General features: G+C 48.1%; 1 protein-coding gene across 1 annotated transcript in view; it reads left to right on the top strand.

Moving 5' to 3' along the window:
• The first annotated feature begins 9,707 nt into the window (after positions 1 to 9,707).
• The window catches only part of LOC125759228 (uncharacterized), a 50,720-nt gene continuing 39,377 nt past the window's right edge, over positions 9,708 to 21,050 (top strand). Inside the window, exon 1 of the mRNA XM_049417633.1 lies at positions 9,708 to 10,324. Coding sequence (XP_049273590.1) covers positions 10,155 to 10,324 — 170 coding nt within the window. The 5' untranslated portion in view covers positions 9,708 to 10,154. The remainder of the gene's footprint in view (positions 10,325 to 21,050) is intronic.

Raw genomic sequence — 21,050 nt, 5'->3', positions numbered from 1 at the left:
AATTGCTATCGCAATAAAAATATCGCGCGCCGTCGTGAAACGTTTTGCGCTGCTCCGGTATGCCGGGCCGAGATGCGCGCCGGGCGGCCTTCTTGGTGAAAATTGAAGCTTTCTGGCTGCCGGCGGCAGCACATCCTGTCCAAGCGCTGTGCGTATCCTGCAGATAACCAGGACATCTCAAAGTTCGTGCACCGAGATCGGCAGATAAGCGCTTCCGACGGACGAGACCGCTCAAGGCCGAAAACGAAACTTATCGGTACACAGCTGAGGATGGCCCGGGCTGGCTCGAAGCATCGTCGCTGTCAGCGCTTGAAGATGAGCTGGTGTCGTCTCCGGACTCATAGCTCGACTCAGCTTCACTAAATTCGTGAGCGGGTTGAGCACGCTTTCGAGCGGAACGTTTTTCCCGCGACGCAGCCCCGCGGGTTGACGACGCCATGGGAGCGGCCAAGAGATTGCCGCGCGCGCCGACGCTAACGCCCGATGCGCCCCTCTCGCGTAGATAAAGAGAAACGAAACCAAAACTGCTGCAAACTGGCTAAAAAGGCCAGATCAACAAGTTAGAGACGCGACGGACCTTCAGAAACGAGCTGTATTTGAATAATATTGCGCAAACTCGGAAGCAAAGCTCGCTAGTGAGTAGCAGGTGTCGTTTTCAAGGAATTATCACAGCCAAAATTTATTACCTCGCAAAACTGACGACACAATTTGATAATTGACTTCTTAGGAATCGTTTGATACCAGTATGTTAATAATAACGCAGCAGAAACATGAGCTGCGCATTTTTTTCCCGAGTGTGGCAGCCACGCCCCCTTTTCCAGTAACACATGCGCATTCGTTCGCGAAAAACTCCGTCAAAAATCGCAACGTCGTCAGAGCGGGAAAATTTAAACGGATTGTAGAAGAGCAGTCCCAGAACTAAACGCGAGATACTGCAGCATGCACGGGAAAAATTTTTAACGCGTCGAAATCGGCAGCTTTTTTCGTCGATCACCGGTGATCGATTTGAATAGGCGTGGTAACGAAAGAGTTAACTTGAATGGAATGAATGCCGTCAAATTCAAAGTTGTTAGATTCCAAGACGAATTTTAAAAGGGTCATCAAAGTCGTGCTGTTCATTCATATATATATATATATATATATATATATATATATATATATATATATATATATATATATATATATATATATATATATATATGGATAAGTTGATTTCATCTAAAAAAGGCGCCTTGAACGAGTAGAGTCGTTTATTATTTGGTGAAGGCCACGTAACGAAAGGTTGATTAATTCTGTTCCGAAGAATACTTCATGTCCACTACCTGTCATAGATCACCAGTCTACGCCAGGAGTAATAAAGTCGCCCATGATGTTGCATCCTGAAGTATTATCACTTCGCAGAAATTGATATAGTCTGTGTAAATGTTGGATACCAGAACCAGGTGGACAGAAAACGACCCGGATAATGAAGGACATATTTTCGAGGTGGACCTTACACGACAATGACTTGATGTTCAAGATGTTCAAAAAGTTCAGGTGAGACCGAAGAAATAGGGGCATGAAAGTCAAACCCTACATGACGTGCATACCGTCACGTGGCTCGTAAACGTTGAAGAAGGCAGCAGCCGGCGTGTTCAAGGCAAAATTCTTTATTTGGGTGAACCTGTGAACGGGAAACGAAAGGTCAGACTACAAGCAATACACGTTGTACACTGATAGCAACGAAGAGAGCATCGGTTGTCGATGATCTGTTCTGCGGTAAGGCGCGTCGGTATTTATACATGCGTCATCGAAGATTCTAGCGTTATTGCTGGCGCTTGCGAAAGCTCTCTAAGAAAACTTGACAGCTTGAGTCCTGCCCGTAATCTTAACAGAATGATTTCGCACAACCGTGAAGCTTGACGAATATTGCGGCGCGGTCTGTGCCGAGCGTTGCTAATAGGTTTCGTGGGTGAAATTCGAGTACATAAAAATAAAGCTAGAAACGGGCGTGGAAATGTCCCCCTCCGAAAAAGCATCGTCCCGATGCGTAAAACAGAATTTGGAAGTAAAAAAATGCATGCAACTCTAAATAACAACAAAAAAGCAGAGTCCTCAGGTTCCTCAACGCGCATAAGACGCCTTGAGACGCATGACATAAACGACTTCAGGTCATGCTCTTCACCGCTGACAGTTCGTGATGCCGTCCGGAACAACCTCGTAGTCCAGTTCACCTTTAGTTTTTCTTAAGTGCTTCTTCTTTTTGCGCTGGTAAATATATCTTAATCATGAACCCACTCCCCCAAGCAGCAGTTTTAGTAGTGCACCTAGACGTCGAAACACTTGTGTGGCCGGAAATATCGCCGAAATTTTTCACTGAGTCGACGCCGGCGTATCGGTGTTGAGATCCACACACGGTGGCCGGGTATGTATTCTATGTGGCGTCACCGAAGATTAGAGTGCCGGCTGTCGATCCTCTTGATTCTTGATACGCACGCGGTGTAGCTGTCGAGTTTCTTCCGCACGTTGCAAATTGGCAGCGACGTCGAACTTTTCTTCGTCGGCGGTAGCTCGCAGCGTTGCGTCGAACGTGGTTGCCAGGCTCCTTCCGTAGAACAACTTGTATGGCGTCCTCTGCGTCGTTTCTTGTACGGCCGTGTTGCATGCGAAGGTCACATGCGGAAGGATGGCCCCGCCACGGTGGTCTAGTGGTTATGGCGCTCAACTGCTGACCCGAAGGTCGCGGGATCGAATCCCGGGCGCTGCGGCTGCATTTCGATGGAGGCAAAAATGTCTGAGGCCCATGTATTTCCGGAGCCCTCCACTACGGCGTCTCTCAATCCTATCGTGGTTTTGGGATGTTAAACCCCAGATACTATTACTATACGGAAGGATGGCATCCCACGTCTTGTGCTCGACGTGGACATATATTACCAGCATGTCGGCGATGGCCTTAATTAGATGCTCAGTGAGGACATTCATCCGCGGGTGGTAGCCGTTGATCCGGCGGTAGCTTGTCTGGATGTATCTCAAGATCGCCTGAGTTTGCTCCAGTAAATGCTCTACCTCTGTCGGTGATGAGGATCTCTGGGGCGATATGACGCAGGACAATGTCCTCAACGAAGAACTTGGCTACACAGCCTCTAGGTAGGGCCCTTGTTTCGGAGTAGGGGGTGAGGTAGTCGGGAGCTACGACGATCCACTTGTTTCCGAAAGTCGACGTCGGGAACAGCCCCAGTAGGTCCATACCGATTTGCTGGAACGGTCCGGGAGGTGGCTCGATCGGCTCAAGAAAGCTTGCTGCTCTTGTTTGTGGTGTCTTACGTTCCTGACAATCTCCGCATGTCCTTGCGTAGCGAAGCGACGTCGGCGGTAAGGCGTGGCCAGTAGTACTTCTTTTCTATCCTCGTGAGCGTGCGGGAAAAACCAAGGTGGCCAGCCGTCGAGACGTCGTGCCGGGCCGGCGGAATTTCTTGTCGCAGTTCCGAAGGCAATACGATAAGGTAGTTGTTCCGGGTCGGAGAGAAGTTCTTCTTTACGAGGACGTCATTTTGAGAGAAAAATGACGCCAATCCTCGCCTAAATTCTTTGAAGACAACGGCAGTCTTGCCTTTCAAGTACTCTGCCAGACTTCTCAGTACCAGGTCGCTTCGCTGTTGTGCGGCTAAGCCGTTGGCACTTATGGGCCCTATGAATCTGTCTTCGTCGAGATCGTCATGCGGTGGCGGGTCAACTGTCGCGCGGGGCAAGCAGTCCGCATCATAGTGGTCTCGTTCGGACCACTTGTAAACGACGGTAATGACAAATTCCTGCAGTATCAGACTACACCTTGGCGAGTCACCTTGAATGATCCTTCATGCTTGCTAGCCAACACACGCGGTAGTCGCTCACAACCTTGAAAGGCCTGCCTTCTAAGTAGGGACGAAACTTTGATGTAGTTGAAGTGATGGCAAGGCACTCTTTCTCTGTCTTCGAAAAATTTGTTTCGGCCTTTGACAGCGACCGGCTAGCGTAAGCGATTACCCTTTCCCGACCTTCCATCATTTGCACAAGTACGGCGCCAAGTCCTTCACAGCTTGCGTCGGTGTGTAGTTCTGTATCTGCGTTTTCGTCGAAGTGCACGGGAATCGGTGGCGACTGCAAGCGTCGTTTCAGCTTTTGGAATGCTTCTTTGTGCGGCGTTTCTCATTTAAACTCGGCGTCGGTCTTGGTCAGCTTAGTAAGGAGCTCGGGGATGCGGGCGAATTCTTAGATAAACCGCCTGTAATAGGCGCGTATGCCGAGAAATTGATGAACAGCCTTTTTTGTCAGAGTGGCAGGAATGCAGCGATAGCGAATCTCTTTCTGCTGGTCATGGCGGACTCCGGAGTTGCTGATGACGTGTCCTAGGATGAGGAACTCTCGTACGAGAATCCGCACTTCTCCGGTTTACTTCTTAAGCCAGTTGACCTGATTGCTTGCAGTAGTGTTCCAAGGCGTTGGAGATGTTTGCCAAAGCTGGGAGCGAAGACGACGACGTCATCCAGGTAGAAAGCACAAGTCTGCCACTTTAGTCCAGCCAGCGTCGTGTCCATAACGCGCTGGAACGTGGCAGGCGGGAGCAAAGACCAAATGGCATGACTGAATTCAAAGAGGCCGTACGCTGTTATAAAGGCAGTCTTCTCGCGGTCTCTCTCGCCGACGTCAATTTCGCCAATAGCTCGTCTTGACGTCCCTCGAAGAAAACTTTGCGTTACAGAGTCTGTCCAAGGGGTGGTCTATCCGTGAGATTGGGTATGCGTCCTTCTTCGTGATCTTGTTCATGCAACGGTAATCTACGCAGAAACGCAGAGTGCCATCCGTCTTTTCCACCAAGAGCACTGGTGACACCCAAGGACTCTTCGAAGGCTGTCATTATGTCATCCTGCAGCATTTCGTCGACTTGTCGCTTTATTGGCCGCGAGATAGAGCAGAGTCGGCACCTAACGGCGAGCGGACGAAACCTTGTGGTGCGGATGACTCCTTGCATCGTCTGCTAGCCACACCGTGTTCGCATGTGTGCGTGCGTCATGCATGTCTTCGGAGGACAGCTTGTTCAGTTGTGCTGGCACAGTATCGAATGCTTGTACGTATGCCTACACATACACAAGCATTTCGCCTTCCGAGACTGTATGGACTCTAACAAGTGAGTGCATGCAGGTGTCGGTATGCCGCTATGCCTAACCATCGTACCACTTTGGAAACCACTATGCCTAACTCGTACCTAACATCGTACTACTTTGCATCGTACCAAAATCATTTCAATGTGGGTACCACTTTGTCGTTCAAGCACATCACATAGTGCATTTGGCCTCGTCCTAAAGGAAAGAAGTACTAAATATCGAGGTGTGAATGTGGAATATTAGCGACGCCTTCTCGTAAAGTGTCGGCAATATCGAAATCTTTGTGATACCGCAAACCATGAACTAGCGTCCTGCAGAGGATGGTAAGCGGTAAAAAAGACCTGAAGTCACGCATTTCTACATCAATACGCGTATTCATGCAAACAGAAAAGCAGAGTGCACAAAGTTCTACTTCATCTAATTCCGCAGAACTACAGGCTCTCTTTTGTAGCATCTAGAGCAAGAAGTAAATACATAATAGGCTCAGTCGCGCAACACTATTTATATTGTGGTATTGGAGTACACAAGTGAAAACCGTAGAAATAATGCAAGAAAAAACAACGATCACAGTGCAAAACACGACTGTGACCGAGGGCCAGTACCCCATTAATTGTCAGATTGCGCTTCTCTCACACGCAATGAGAACGCCAGTCCGGCTTCGTGCATTATTGTGGCAATTCAGTGTGTATATATCATCATTAAGCTGCAGCCAAAGTGTTTTATTTGCGGACAATCGACTGAAACCGCCTACGGTGAAACGCCGCTGCGTACGTTTGTGTACGCGCCTCCGACCACCTATCCACACTAATGCGGCGACGGTGCTGCCCCCTATAGTCCGATCTCGCGGTGAATAGCTTCTCGTTCTCGCGTCGAAACCCGGTAGAAATTCCAACTGAGTGGTCGAGCATTTTCTTCCGTTATGATACGGTGCTTAGCAAGGGGCGTTTATGGGACCCGCGATGACGAGCAGAAACAGTCCTCGTATTCCTGACGAAGGCATTGGAGCTGTTGCTGTTGGTGAGCGGGAAGACTTGAGTTGTCGTCAAAGGATGGTTATGTTGCTCAGGTCGTCGTTTTACCTTCGTCAGAATCTGAAAAGGCAAACGCACAGCAGACGGGCACGATTTCTTCGATGTGTGCAATCGTCGTGCCCCTACTCAGGTGTCTGTATTCTTGGCTGCAGTTCGTTATCATCACGCTTTTTCTTCCTTCACACAGCCGTGCAATGCCTCTTGCGAGAGCATTGCTGAGAGTGTGTAAGGGGGAGAGGCCACAGCGTCTTACCCTGCCCCTTGCACAGGCCCGAACATGCTAGCGCGTGCCAGCGCGTTCTGACTAGTATACAACACGTTGGTTCATCGCACGTCTACAGAATCTCGCTCCCCGACGCCATCACGTGATTGCTGAGAGAGTGTAAGGGGGAGACGCCGCAGCGTCTGACCCAGCCCCTTACACAGGCCCGAACGCGCTAGCGCCTGCCAGCACACATGGTTCCCTTCAGTGGGAGGTGAGCGGACGGTCGCCAATGAAATGACAGACACAGACCCGAGCAAAAGCTGCTTCGCATCTAAAAGGGGATTGGTCGGCACGTATGGAGCCATCGCTGAAAGGCTGCATTGCTTAGCTGTGCACGCGTGCGCGAGAGTACCCTTTACCTTCTAAATGTAGACGCGGGACCTGCTGTCCCGAAAAGGAACCTTGCCGGGAGGGAGATACTCTTTTGTCGCGTGTCCCTCCACATGGTGTTTCCGGAAGATGTCCCCTCACGTAAAGGACCTATACTGCCCGTGTGTCAGAGTTAAAAACAATGAAATGGCCATGTGCCGTGCGGGTTGGGAACCAAGACATCGCTCCGTTCTCATGAGGAAATCGCAGATTCAGGACGCATAAGACATCTATTTACACGCATTTACAAAAACGATGCTATTAGTTGGAACTTTTGTGGATTGTTTCAAAAAAACGGCCCAATGGTCGCGAGAGTGACGGCGTCTGCTTTAGGTTTAGGAGTAGCAACCACAGATAGATCTGGGCAATATATAGCATCTTGCATCTGTATTTCAGATAACTTGCGTATCAGTGTCTTGTATCGTATCCCGGTACAATCGCAAAGTATTTTCACTCAGCCCTGGCATGTTTATCTGTTCATGATACATTTTACAAACCCATGAAAGTTGCATGTTTGTAAACATCTCCAGCGACTGTTCTCTGTGTTCAACACCCTCCATAACGAATGTTGCCCGGAGGATATCGCCAAATGAAAAGTAAAAAACATTCGGCAGAAACCACGTACCGTGGTCATCGAGGTAATGCAACGCAAGCGGCGGGAAGGCGACTGTGACTTAATTTTTAACATTGAGCGAGACGTTACGAAAGGACGCTAAAGAAACACGCAACAGTCGCACATGTGTCATACAACCAGTTTTACAGTTGCGTAACGATGCCAAGAGCAACATGGGTATTATCAGACGTGGTAAGCTGATATGTAGTGCTTATACTTGTCCGTTATGATGGAACGCACGCACGCTTCACGAACCCGTGTAAACGTGTGGAAAGGGTTTGTGACAGTTCTCATGTAGATGGCGGCCAGCGCAATGTTTGTTACTGTGATTGATGGGGGCAACGCAGACCTCGCCGATTCCGCTGCTTGGCTATGCGTGTGCGGTGTCTGGCGGCCGGCGAGGTGGGATGCAGCCTACGTTAAAGTTGCGCGTCGCCGTGTTCTTATATGTTACCATGCCGTCGCACCTGCAATGAAGCCGCTTGCTGTGGACGATACATTGGAATCCCATTATTGCAGTGGGCTCATCGCTGCAGGATTCAGAAAATGCTAACACGCGAATTTGTGTAAACGGAGCGTCTTTTCCGAGGCCGTGAACGTGCGCTTGCACAGACAGTACGTTGAGAGCGGCGAGCGTGAGGTGATTGTTGTGGTAGTGGCACCGAATGAAGGTGGTAGCCAGATCCAAGACAATGTCTAAAGAACTGTTTGCTAGCCGGGTCCGGTCGCCGAGAGGCTGTGTCGACAGAGCCGATGATATGTCGGAACCTTGAGTCGCCTTTTGCGCTGGGGAGGCAATGTCCGTCGAGGCCTGGTAGCCCTGGAAAGTGCCATGTCGACCAACTGCAGTGGATGGTGGTTATCGCATCAGAAGACTACGTGGCCCTTTGTGACTTATCTACAGTCATGGCATTTGGCTCCACAAGGGAAAATTGTGCCCTCTTGCACGAGATATTTTTTTTTCTGGCAGAACGTGAGCTCAGGCATGTTGGTATTCCATCTTAACACCTATAGCACACTGAAGGGACAGGAACACAGATGTGACGACACACAGTGGTAGCTCAGTATCCGCGTCGTTACCTCTTGTGTTCCTATCCCTTCTGTGCGCTATAGGCGTTAGGATATTTTTCTGGTGTATGTTGTGGTTGTGGTGGCTCGCATTCCCACGGGCACTCATTTCAATTCTATTGAGAGTGTGCGGTAGTGATATGCTTCGTCCTGGCTGGGACAACAATGCCTACCGTGGATGTTAAAAATAGCCAGTTATATTTTCTCATAGCCAGTTAGTATAGCCGTATAGCGTCAGGGCACTTAGCGGCGGCTTCTTCGCGTGTCGCAAAGCGGCTTTCAGTCAATCTGACGTCATCATGTGTGAGCGTGAGGCCGTCGCCCAGCCTCATATGAAATGATGAGAACACTGCGTCATTCTGGCTGACCATATGGACGAGTGGATGGCACGCGGGTGTCTTCCAGGGGTGTTATGTGTTCAGCTCTCTCATTTGCCTTGCGTTTCACTGTGTATGTTCGCCTTTATTGTGTTGATTGAGACTGAATTGCATGTGGCAACATGAACTGTAGTATGCGGGTATGTGTCACACGTGACTGAGGGAAAGGATCTTATGACGTACGCGACAGGCGTTTTGCATTGTTCATGTCACGACCAGTGAATCGTGTGTCATACACTGACCATCTGCTATGCCAATTTTCGTATATTACAAGTTATGGAGACGACCAGGAGAGCGCTGATGCGTAGGCGGATAGACAGACAGACAGACAGACAGACAGACAGACAGACAGACAGACAGACAGACAGACAGACAGACAGACAGACAGACAGACAGACAGATAGATAGATAGATAGATAGATAGATAGATAGATAGATAGATAGATAGATAGATAGATAGATAGATAGATAGATAGATAGGTAGGTAGGTAGGTAGGTAGGTAGATAGATAGATAGATAGATAGATAGATAGATAGATAGATAGATAGATAGATAGATAGATAGATAGATAGATAGATAGATAGATAGATAGATAGATAGATAGATAGATAGATAGATAGATAGATAGATAGATAGATAGATAGATAGATAGATAGATAGATAGATAGATAGATAGAAACGGCCAAAGTGCCTGAGGTTCGCTAAGAAATGCTTCGCATTTAAAAGTTCCTAAAACGTATAGCGAACATACTCTGCGCGGAAGTGCTGGCTCTCTCACTCTTTATACTGTCTCAGAAGATGAGGGTTGCAACGTGGACTTGTTGGTTGCTCATATGAAAGCCTTTTGGTGTAGCGCGAAAGGAAACACGGACACGAGAAGGCACATAGGAACACCACACAGCGCTACTAGCAACAACATGCTTATTTTCAAGAACCAGACCGCGTATATACCATCAAAATCAGGCCGACAGCTGAACACGTGGGACGGCGAAGGCCCGTTCGGCACGCTGAGCGGTAGAGTAATACCAGCTCTTTTCTAGATCGAAGTAGAGGTACCTGATGCATTACCACTAAATTGCTGGCTGAGCACATGTCGTGTCTCTTCTTGGTCTGGCTTTTCTTCGCGTTGCGTTTTTTTACTTCAATGTAAAGCTGGTATGCGCAATATCACAAGCAGGGACACAGTAAGACCTTCTGCTCGACAATGGGCTATCGCAGGTGTACGACGGACCGACGGAGGACTCCCCCCTGATCGCGACACTATGCGGCCGTGGCCGTCTCAAATCAAATATTGTCGCCACGGGATCGGACATGCTGGTGACATTCGCCAGCTCGGCGGCGGGCCCTCTTCTCAACACCGGGTTCCACTTCAAGGCGGATGCAGTGTTCGATGCTGGAGATGGGGAGCACGTCCAGCTTCGCAATGGCACCTGCATCATTGAGAAGAAATTAAGCGTACCAGCTGTATTTGCAAGCCCCAGGTAACAAGGTTCCCGCATTGGGAGCCGATACGCTACTAAACAATTTCTTCTTTTAGGAGCTGGCTCGCCAGGTTCTTAAGCTGGGGCAAAGTCCCGCGCCGTCAGCGTAACCTTAGTTTCAGAGGCGACCGCTACAGGCGCAGCTCGCGCGAAAGAGAAATCTTCTTCCTCTTGTTCTTCGAGCGACTTGATGATGATAATAACGCAGGCAAAACCACATATAGCACAGCCAACTGTAGCATGCAGTGTTCGCTCCACTTCGGCAGTGCGCTTCGATACTAATAACATGAACCAAGAAGACAACGCGGCGCAGCGCAGGGCTCCCAAGGCAGCAGCAGCGCGGGCTCGCCACTCAGAGCCTGCCATGAGAGCTCGCGAGGCCGCAGAGAGACGTGCGCGTCGTGCGCGCCCCGAGATACAATCCCGCGAAGCCGAAGCAGCGCGGAAGCGATGGCAAGAGAACCTCGAAGAGGTACGGGAAGCAGCGGGCAAGCGCCGAAAGCGGTCGCTACCTGAAGTTGGTGGCGCCGACGCGCGTTTCAAGCGCGATTTCCTCGACCACACGTTCCGCCACAGCTGCAAGGTCGGCGACCGCTTGTAGCTCGACAACAACTTCACCACAATCGCTACAATAACAACGTGTCACGTCTTTATATGACAGTACAGGAATGGGACGGAGAATTCACGGTTTAACCGATTATCTCCGAGCCTGCTCCTCAATCATCATTCACTTCGTGGATATGGCGTGGTTTTATTGGTTGGTGTGTTTTGCAGCTTTCGAATAACGCGTCCGATGCTCTATCACGTGAGCTACGGCGGCGGTCATCCTCCCGTCCACTTCATCGTATATATCTGTGTGTGCACTTAAATCTGCATTTGTTAATCCGCGCCGCTCGCAGCGATGACGGCGAGGGTGGAACACACTTTTAAATGCGAAGCATTTCTTAGCAAACATCTGCGGCTTTGACCGTGTTTACCTATACACCTATCTGTCTAGCCGCCCACGACTTTGGGCTCTCCTGGCTGTTTCGTTATGGGATGTATCCCAAAACTGCTATGGCATCACACAACTTTATGAAAAACATAAACGACAGGTCAAAACATGATAATCATGATATGCATATCATGAAAGGCATGATATATACTTCACGGTCTTGGTGCTCTTGCATCTTTTTCCTTAACTTGATATATACCAAAATTGGTATGGCGTGGAAAGAGTGCATGACGAACGTATGTGACAGGCCTTAACATGGAAATCATGACCCTCACGTCATGTACAGCATGATTTACATGAGAAGGTCTCGCGGCTGTCGCAGCCGTTTACCTAGTGCAATAACGCAAAATAACGCGGACACAGGCAAGAAAGACGATACAGGCGCTAACTTTCAACTGACGTTTATTTTTTCGGAAACACACATATACACACAAACAAGCATTTCGTCATGCGCCTTGGCTCCATCCAAAAGCAAACCAAAAAAAATTCTTACTTTTCCACTCACAGCCCTGAGACTGGCAAATCTATTTCTTTATCCGACAGCGATAAAGATGGGGGCTTATGCACTTATCTCCCTACTGTGCAATGAAAAACGCTTCGGCTACCTCTCTATCTGTATGATCGCCGTTCTGCAATAATATGGTCGTGTCATCAAAGCAGTGGGTACATTTGCACTCTGCGCAGTGAAGGGACAGGTGGCTACTTGGCCTGCATTTCAAGGAAGAATCGTGTTAACGAAGTCGAACATTCACGCAACGTCCAGATTCTCCGATATACGTGCGACCACATGACATTGGTAATTGGTAAACCCCCCCCCCCCCCCACCACCACCACCCTTCTTATTGCATTCTACAAACTTCATGGTATGGCACATGTCACATTTTCTACCCAACTTAGCACTTACTTTGTAGTACATACGTTCAACCGCGGGGCACACACGGCTAAGTTTGCTTTTAGCGGAACATATTAACTTCACATTGTATTTTCTGCCAGTATTGTTAGGCGATGGGAGAAGCTATGGGCATATTATGGAATGACAGCCATTTTCATCTTTTCTGGTTCACATGATTTTCTGATTCAGATGGCGATTTAAAATATTTCACTGCTCTCTCGCACGTTGCGAGCACTGACGAGGACGGGAAACCTGCTTGCTTCAATCGAACAACCTGGCCTTCAAGACTCTCACTCATCAAGTGCTGGCGCGTCTTCGACAGTGCAGACTTAAAACAGGCAAAAGCAATGCTGTTCTTAACAAGTTTTGTGTGAGAGGAGCAGAAATTCAAACGAGGTCTTTCAGATCTTGATGCATATATGTAACACATATGGTCAGCATCAAAAGATAACGTCAAGTCTCAAAACTGCAGTTTGTTACCCGTAGGCAGTTCACATGTAAAATTCAAACCATCCCATGCTTCTTGAAGAGAGATAGAACTGTAGCTTTCAAGTTGTCCACCTGCGAACAGCTGCCAAGAACGTCAACGAAACGGAATATCCTTTCTACGCTACCCGGTAACTTTGCTTCAATTTTCTGGTGTAACTTAGCTAAGAAAATGACGCTTAAAAGCGAAGCCACCTTTGAGCCAATGCAAACTCCCGATCTCTTAATCAACACTTAACCGTTCAAACGGACAAATGTGTTGTGAAGGTAAAAAAACCGGTAATTCCAAAAACGATTAAACAGGCATCCCGGAAAAATTTCTGACGGCTACCTCATCGTTGTCTTGAGTGATAGTTTCCTTAACATACTGCGTCAACTAGTCCTCTGACAACGAACAGTACAGATTTTCTACGTCCGCACTAAATCCATTTATTCCTTTTTTCACTGAAGACAAAAATAAAACAAGAGCTTCAGAATAACAGAGAGCTGAGCTAGTTGGTAAGTATTCATTCTAAAAAGACAGGGAGTGCAAACAGATGAAATCAACTGCCCTAACAGTTATTTCCCACGTAGGACTACCACGCGTGCCAGATTGATAGGTTCGCCTTTTGCATAAGCATGGGCAGATAAGTTTTCGTGCCTTCTTTCTTTTCCGCCGTTGTGCGTCTCTTCAGTTCTTAGTCGGCGTTTGTGGTGTCCTGATTTCTAGTGCCCGTGTTTGCCCTCCCTGTCTTTTTAGAATGAATACTTACCAACTAGCTCAGCTCTCTGTTACTCTAAGCTTCACTTCTAATACTCTGAGCCCTTTTCCATGTACTCCTACTTATCTGAACAATCCTGCTTCTTTGGCTTTAATTGCTATTTGCATGTGGCAGGCTAGGACTTTTTTATTGTTTTCTAGGAATAGAATTTGCCCAGTTGAAGTTTTGTGCGGCTTTCTGCAACCATCTACCGGACATGCCAGGGGGATACGTGCCATATTGACCGCGGAATCATGGCGTCAAGTGAGATTTTAACTGGAATGCCTCAAGGTCCGTTGCTCGACTCCGCGTGACGATCGCCGCCAGAAGCATATGTACGCCGACTGGATGAGGGTAGCTAACCAGCATGCGGAATTATTATAGAGTGTAAAACTTCGAGAACTTCAACCATGTAAGAGGAAGATTATTTCTACTGTTTCAACGCAAAATATCTTGCTAGTCCTTGGAGGAGCTGCCTTAGATGATAGTCACTGCAAAACCCTAGCCTTAGGTCCTAAATACTGTTTTAAGCCGAACCTGAAACCAATATAAGTTTTAAGTTTGGCGCGTACAATCACTAGACTCGTTCCTGAAGAAGAGCGCTCCCACTGCATTTCAGACTGCGTTGCTAGTATCAAGGGTTCTAATATGCATCTCAAGTGTTCTGACACTATCTGGCCTTTGGTTAATTACTGTGTCGAGAGGAAACTGAGGCCAGTAATTTCAGATAAGGAAGGGTATCTTGTAATTATGCCGGACAGTTCTCAGAAAAAGCATTAACAGCCATAAAAAAGAATTTTAGGACAGTAAAACTTAAACCATCGGTAGTTAGGCAACGTTCTGTCGACCTTTTGTTAAGACATAATCTTGAGAGAATAGTACTTGGATGTGGGCGCGAAAAGACAAGGACGAAGGGATGAAGACACACACACTGGCGCTCTCTCAGGCACTAGTTCAGTTCCTCTCAGAGGAGAACCCCGGCTGTTGTAAAACTTTTAGTATGGATATTGAAGACCTGTATTATTCATTGCCGCACGAGGACTTGCTAAAACGTGTTAAGAGTGTATTACCCAACAAGGGCATGGGACGGATTTCTACCGATAAATGCAGTGTTTCTACCGGAGCATTTCTAGAAATTCTTTCCATGTACTTAAAGTCGACGCTGGTAGGTTGGAAGGAAATGCTTTTATGTGCGGAAATGAGGGATATGTATTGGTTCTAAGGTTGGTCCAATTCTTAGTGATTTATACCTTAGCAAGATTCACAAACTTTTGGAAGGCGCCTTAGGTAATTCGGTTATTAAGGTTTTTCGTTATGTAGACGATTACCTGATTTTTTGTAGTGATGAGGACTTTGAAACGGTGGTAACGTCAGTGAGCGAAAAATTTGAATTAAATGGTGGAGGGCTGAGCTTTACTAAAGCGGTGCCTCAGAATAGTGGAATACAATTTGTAGACATTTCCTTAACGTTCCAGAAGAACCACGTGCGCTGGCAGTATTCTCCTAGATCTTCCAAAGCGCTGTTAAATTTTTCGTCGAAGCACTCGAAGGTTGTAAAAAACGGCATCGCCATGTCTTGCCTTAAATCAGCCCTCATCAAGTCGTGTGAGCACAAAATGACTGATAGCTTTAGCGCACAGGTTACGCGTCTTTTAGATGTAGGGTATTCTCGTGATGCAGTGGCCACGGTCGCTGAGCGTTTAAAGAAGTCTATTGTGTTAAGTCCGAGCATGGTTGCAGAAAGCGATAGGAAGAAACGTGTCGTAGGTATTCCGCACATTCATTGCATATCTCACAGGATAAAGAAAGTAGGAGGTAGATACGGCGTTAATGTTGTTTTCACGGCTCCCAATAAGCTAGGTAAGATTTGTGCCGCTGTACAGAGGAAAAATGAGCGAGTAAAATACAAGTGGACTAATATTTGTTGCGTAAAACACACAAACAAATTCACTGATTGTCGTACGGGTGTGGTGTATAAGGTACCATTCAGCTGCGGCCGCTTCTACGTAGTGCAGACGGGCCGCTGCATTAACCAGAGGTTATCGGAACATAAGAGATCGCTAACCGGAGGCTGACCTTCTAATCTCTCTTTACATTGTCAAGATTGTAAGTTCACGCCAAAATTCGATGAATGTGCTGTGTTGTACAGGCATAGAAATGATGGAACGCGCCTGATGATTGAAGCATGATATATCGAGAATAGTGGTAGCGCATGCGTGAGCCAACCGTCGATTAACTTGCATAAAGATGAAATCGAATGCCTTAACAGTTATCTTCCACGTAGACCCCCATGCGTACCGGATTGATAGGTTCGCCTATTGCATGGGCATGCGCAGATAAGCTTTCGTGCCTTCTTTCTTTTCCTCCGTTTTGCATCTATTCAGTTGTTAGTCGGCGTTTGTGGTGTCCCGAGTTCTCTATTGCGTCCGTGTTTGTACGCCCCATCTTTTTTTAACACGAAAGTGTTTTATGAAGGGGTCCACCAAGCACAACCGTTACAGATATCATCATCATCAGCCTGTCTACGCCCACTGCAGTGCAAAGGCCTCTCCCATGTTGCGTTACGAATATGACGTTGATAAAATGGACGCCAACGGGTGAGAAAGAAAAAAAAACAAGAAAAATATTCGCCGCTGGGAATCGAACCCACGACGTTGCGGCCGCGACGGTAAGCGCCCGACGCTAAACAAACTAAGCTACCTTGAAAGATGCTGGACACTTACGAATGCGCCTTATGTTACAACTTCCGAAGAAGAAGAAGTTGCCATATTCACACGCGGCTCTATGGCTCGAGACAGAATCTGCTTTGCCCGTTTGACCAGCAGGTCAAACGTGAGTTTTCTACCTCATTAAAGCCTTTAGGTTCATCACCGAAGGCGTTTGTCTCTTCAAGTGGTGCCGAAAACCGCCGGGAGCCGTCGAACGACGGCATCCACAGCAACCGAGGGCAGTCAAGCGTCTGATTACCATCTCGACCGGCCAATCGTCCAGGCTTTCCACGATTCAACCGACCGCCGTGATGGACTCGCTTAAAGGAAAGCGCAAAGCTGATCACACTGTTTCAACGAAGCTAGTATATGAAATCGATGCGGCTGTTTCAAATGACGGAGCAAGTACTCGCAGACCGGTTGGACGGTATTACCGGCGAGCTGAAATCTGTTGATTGGGAGATAGAGCCGTATTTAACGGGCACCGACAGTGAGGAACAATTCCTTCGTGCTGCCGAGTACATAGACAAGGCTGTTACTTACTCGTCCAAACTGAAGTACCGCATTCTGCAGTTGCAGCCATCGGCAGAACCTGCACCGCCAAACCTAAACTCTCTATCGCGGCGGATAAAGTGACTTCTAGTCACAGCATAAGGCTTCCTCTCCTGGAACTATTGAAGTTTAACGGAACGCCTCGCAACTGTCCTCCATTTGGGAACAGTTTCAATCCATAGTCAACGAGAACCCGACTTTGACGGATGTAGACAAGTTTACCTATTTGCGATCAGCGCTGACAGGCCCCGCCGCTGCTGCTATCGCCGGAGTGCCTGCAAGTTCGAGGTGTTATCAAGATGCACGGGCCTCCTCATTGCTCGATTCGCTAAGGACGACATCATTGTCAAAGACCACGTCGTGCACCTCATGGACTCACAACCCGTTCGGTCAACAGCAGATGTACGCGGATTGCGTAGCTTCTATGAAGACATCGAGGCTAATATTCGTGGTCTCCGGGCATTGAAGATTACAGAGGAGTCGCTTTCAACCGTTCTACAACCGATCATCCTCCGAAGTCTACCACGTGAGCTGGTACTCGAGTACTACCGGCGTGGCGAGCAAATCAACGAACACCTGTCGTCTAGCGGAAACGACGCAGTAGGTGAGCAGGCGTCTTCCGCATCGCAGAGCAGCCTACGATCTCTACTTGACGTCATCAACAGATAAGTGGAAGCAAGAGAATGCTGCGAGTCCTGGAGCGTTGAAACTGACCGAAACAAGCGAGGTAAGCAAACTGAAGCGAGCAGATCATACCAGAAACCGTTCAAATCGAGCATGTCGAAACAAACAGCACATACTTCAGAGTATCACACACAAACTGTTTCTTCTGTAACAGCGACGAACATGCTACCGAACATTGCAAAGCCGCGCTTACCATCACAGGCAAGAAGCCCGGGCTTCAGCAAAATGGGCGCTGCTTCAGATGTACAATGAAATCTCATCTGGCGAAGGATTGCCACAGAAAGGTAAGCTGCCTTAAGTGCCATCGACGACACGCGACGACCATATGCGAGCCAAGCTTCGTGGGTTCCAATTCTGAGAGCGCGGCCACACCCTTTCAGATGCCAGCGGTCACGGGACAACGACTGATTTACCTTCAGCAACGTGTGTGACCGGGCTAGTTGGTATTCAATAGTGACGTGAACAGCGCGTATAATACACAAGGACGAATAATAGTCCTCGTCGGTTCTTCGTCCTTGTGCATTATACGCGCTATTCACGTCACTATGATTTACATTCAAACAGCGATCGTACATGTGTCTTCCGGTCGGACAAGTGCTTTCGCGCGCATTCTTTTTGACGGTGGAAGTCAGAGAACGTTCGTGACAAGCTGACTTGCGAAACGACTGAAGTGCAAAACGACAGGCCACGAAAATTTGTCAGTGGGATCCTTCGGCGGCCATAACAACAAGCGAAGCTTTCGAGAGGTTACGCTCCACCTCCAGGGCACAAATGAAGTCTCAAGATACAGCATAGATGCAATTGTCATTGAGAAGATTGACAATCAAACGGTTCCAATACTTCAAGGCAGCGAACTGAAAGAAATGTCAAACCTCCGCCTTGTAATTGCTGGTTTCGACTTGCCAGCCAGTCGCATTAATGAGACGTCGATAGAGCTTCTAATCGGAGCCGACCACTACTGGGAACTTGTGACAGGCCAAACACAGTCGTTAAACGAATGTTGAAGGGCAGTGGAAAGTTTTAACTTTCTGGCTGGACAGTTCACGGACCAGTGACAACCCACTTGACAGAGCTGTGCACGGAAGCCATGGTTCTGAACGCACAAGCTGGCCATATATACGACGCAATCGAAAGATTTTGGAATGTTGACTCCGTGGGATTGGAATTACCACAGAACGAGGACGATCATGTTCTGACACATTTATTGAGACCCTCGACCAAGTCGATGGTCGCTAGGTAAGAGTTTCGTGGAAGACGGATATTATACGCGATAACAAGGCTGCAGCATAAAGGCGGCTAAGTCAGATGACAAGGAGGCTTCTTCGAAACTCTGAGTTATGGACAACGTATCACGCGGCCATCTCCAAGTACGCCAGCGATGATATGGCCGAAGTGGTCGACGACACGGCAATCGCAAAAGGCAGAATATATTATATGCCTCACCACGCCGTGATCAAAAAAGACCGGTCAACGAAGACACGTGTCGTCGTCTATGCTTCTTCACATGCAAAAGAGCACATTTCGCTCAACGACAATCTCTACAGTGGGCCCAACCTGAACGGCGATCTAGTTAGCGTACTGTTTAGCTTTCGTCGCCACCGCATCGCTCTCGCAGCCGACATTGAAAAGGCATTTCTGCAAATTTTGATCAAAGAAGACGACAGAGATGCCTTGCGATACCTGTGGTATGAGAAGCTTGTCGTGCCTAACGAGTCGCTCCCATGGGTGTTCCTTTTCCGGATGACACGGGTACCCTTCGGCACGACTTCAAGCCCGTTTCTTCTTGCGGCAACTATTCGGCATCATTTAGACAAGATGTCCACTGAGTACCCTGTTACCGACGCAAAGCTGCACGATTGCATCTATGTTGACGATATAATCACTGGAGCCGACACTGTCGATGAAGCTATCAAGCTCTGCGCAGAAACAACGAAAATATTTGCTGCTGCTGCCATGAAACTTCATAAATGCGCATGGAATGAACTAACTGTTCTCAATAACGTGCAGTTGAAGCAAGGTTGTGAAGAGCTTCCCGTCAGAGACCCACTACATATTATCAAGGTTCTTGGGTTGGTTTGGCATCCCGATACCGACAACCTATTATTTTCCCCTGGACCTGTCCACGACTTTGTAAAATCCAGAAGTGACACCAAGCGCTTTGTATTGCAAGCAACCGCAAGACTGTACGACCCACTGGGATATCTAACCCCGTTCACTATCAGAGCGAAGATTTGCTTTCAGCGCACCTGGAAGCTCAACGTCGAGTGGGACGCTGTTCTTCCGCCTTCACTACTGAATGAATGGAAAAGGTGGTGGCTCCATATTCTCTACGGAATCGTGCTACCTCGCTTCTACCTGCACGGTTTGGCACCACAGGCTAAGAACAGCACACTTCACGTGTTTGCTGATGCAAGCCCATCCGCTTACGGCGCAGTCGCCTACCTGTGCAGCTTGGATAATCAAGACGGATCTTATTCCACAATCATCTTTTGCAAGGCTCGCGTAGTAGCCCCAACCAAGGCCCTGGCCGGATTAGAGCTCCTTGCTTGCTTAGTCGCATCAAGGCTGTACGAGCACCTCAATCGGTCCATCCCTAACTCCTTCAACAGCGCGTACCTGTGGACAGACTCTATGATAGCGCTTCACTGGATAAGAGGCGACAGCCATCGTTGGAAACAGTTCGTACGATATCGAGTGGACGAGATTCAAGCTGATACAAACATAAAGGGGTGGAACCATTGCCCAGGCACGTCCGTTAAATAAAAAAGAGGTGCGGCCTGCCGAATGGGTGCGTTTTCAATGGGGGAACGCGTGACATGCAGAGTTTTGAGACGCTACCGCGGGGGCGCTGCACATCGGTAAACAGTAAAGTCACTGTAACGGGAAATGTACCGCGACCGTCCTGCCCGCCACCATATTTGATCCAGCGCGGCCGAAGCTGCGGCGGCACGGTGTTGATTTCACGCGGAGTAACGCATGTTTTACGCATTGCGTGCGCTTTTGCAACCGCGAATGAAGCACGCTGTTGTTCTATAACTGATTAGGAAAGAAATAGCGGCAATTTTCGCATGCTACACGCGCACGCACGCGTACTAATGCGATAAAGAAATGCGAACTGCGCCGTTTTCAAACGGCCTCTCATGGCCGTTTTGTTAATGGGATGTATACCAAATTTGGTATGGCATAATATGACTGTATGACGAATATAAACTACAGCTGGTAACATGAAAATAATGGCATGTACGCCATCTAGGACATGATTTACGTGCCACGCTCATGGTGTCGCTCACAGCCGCTTCGCTATAGATTGATACACACCAAAACTGATATGGTGTGACAAGAGTATATGACGAATATAAGTTACTGGTCATAACGTTCAAATCATGGCAGGCATAAAATGTAAAACATGATTTACATGACATGGTCTCGGGGCGCTCGCGGTCGTTTAATGAAATGCATATATACCAAAATTGATATAACGAGATATTTCTGTATGACGAACGTTAGTGACAGGTGGTAACAAGAAAATCATGACTTCCATGTCATGTACAGCATCACTTACTTGCCACGCTCATGGTGCGCTCGCGGCCGGTTCTGTAGCTTGATATACACCAAAATTGGTATAGCGCGAGGTGACTGTATGGTGAACGCGATTGACAGATGGTAACGT

The sequence above is a fragment of the Rhipicephalus sanguineus genome, chromosome 7 (genome assembly GCF_013339695.2).
Source record: "Rhipicephalus sanguineus isolate Rsan-2018 chromosome 7, BIME_Rsan_1.4, whole genome shotgun sequence".
Taxonomy (NCBI): Eukaryota; Metazoa; Arthropoda; class Arachnida; order Ixodida; family Ixodidae; genus Rhipicephalus; species Rhipicephalus sanguineus.
Note: the sequence above shows the minus strand (reverse complement) of the source record. Positions and strands in the feature narration are given on the sequence as shown.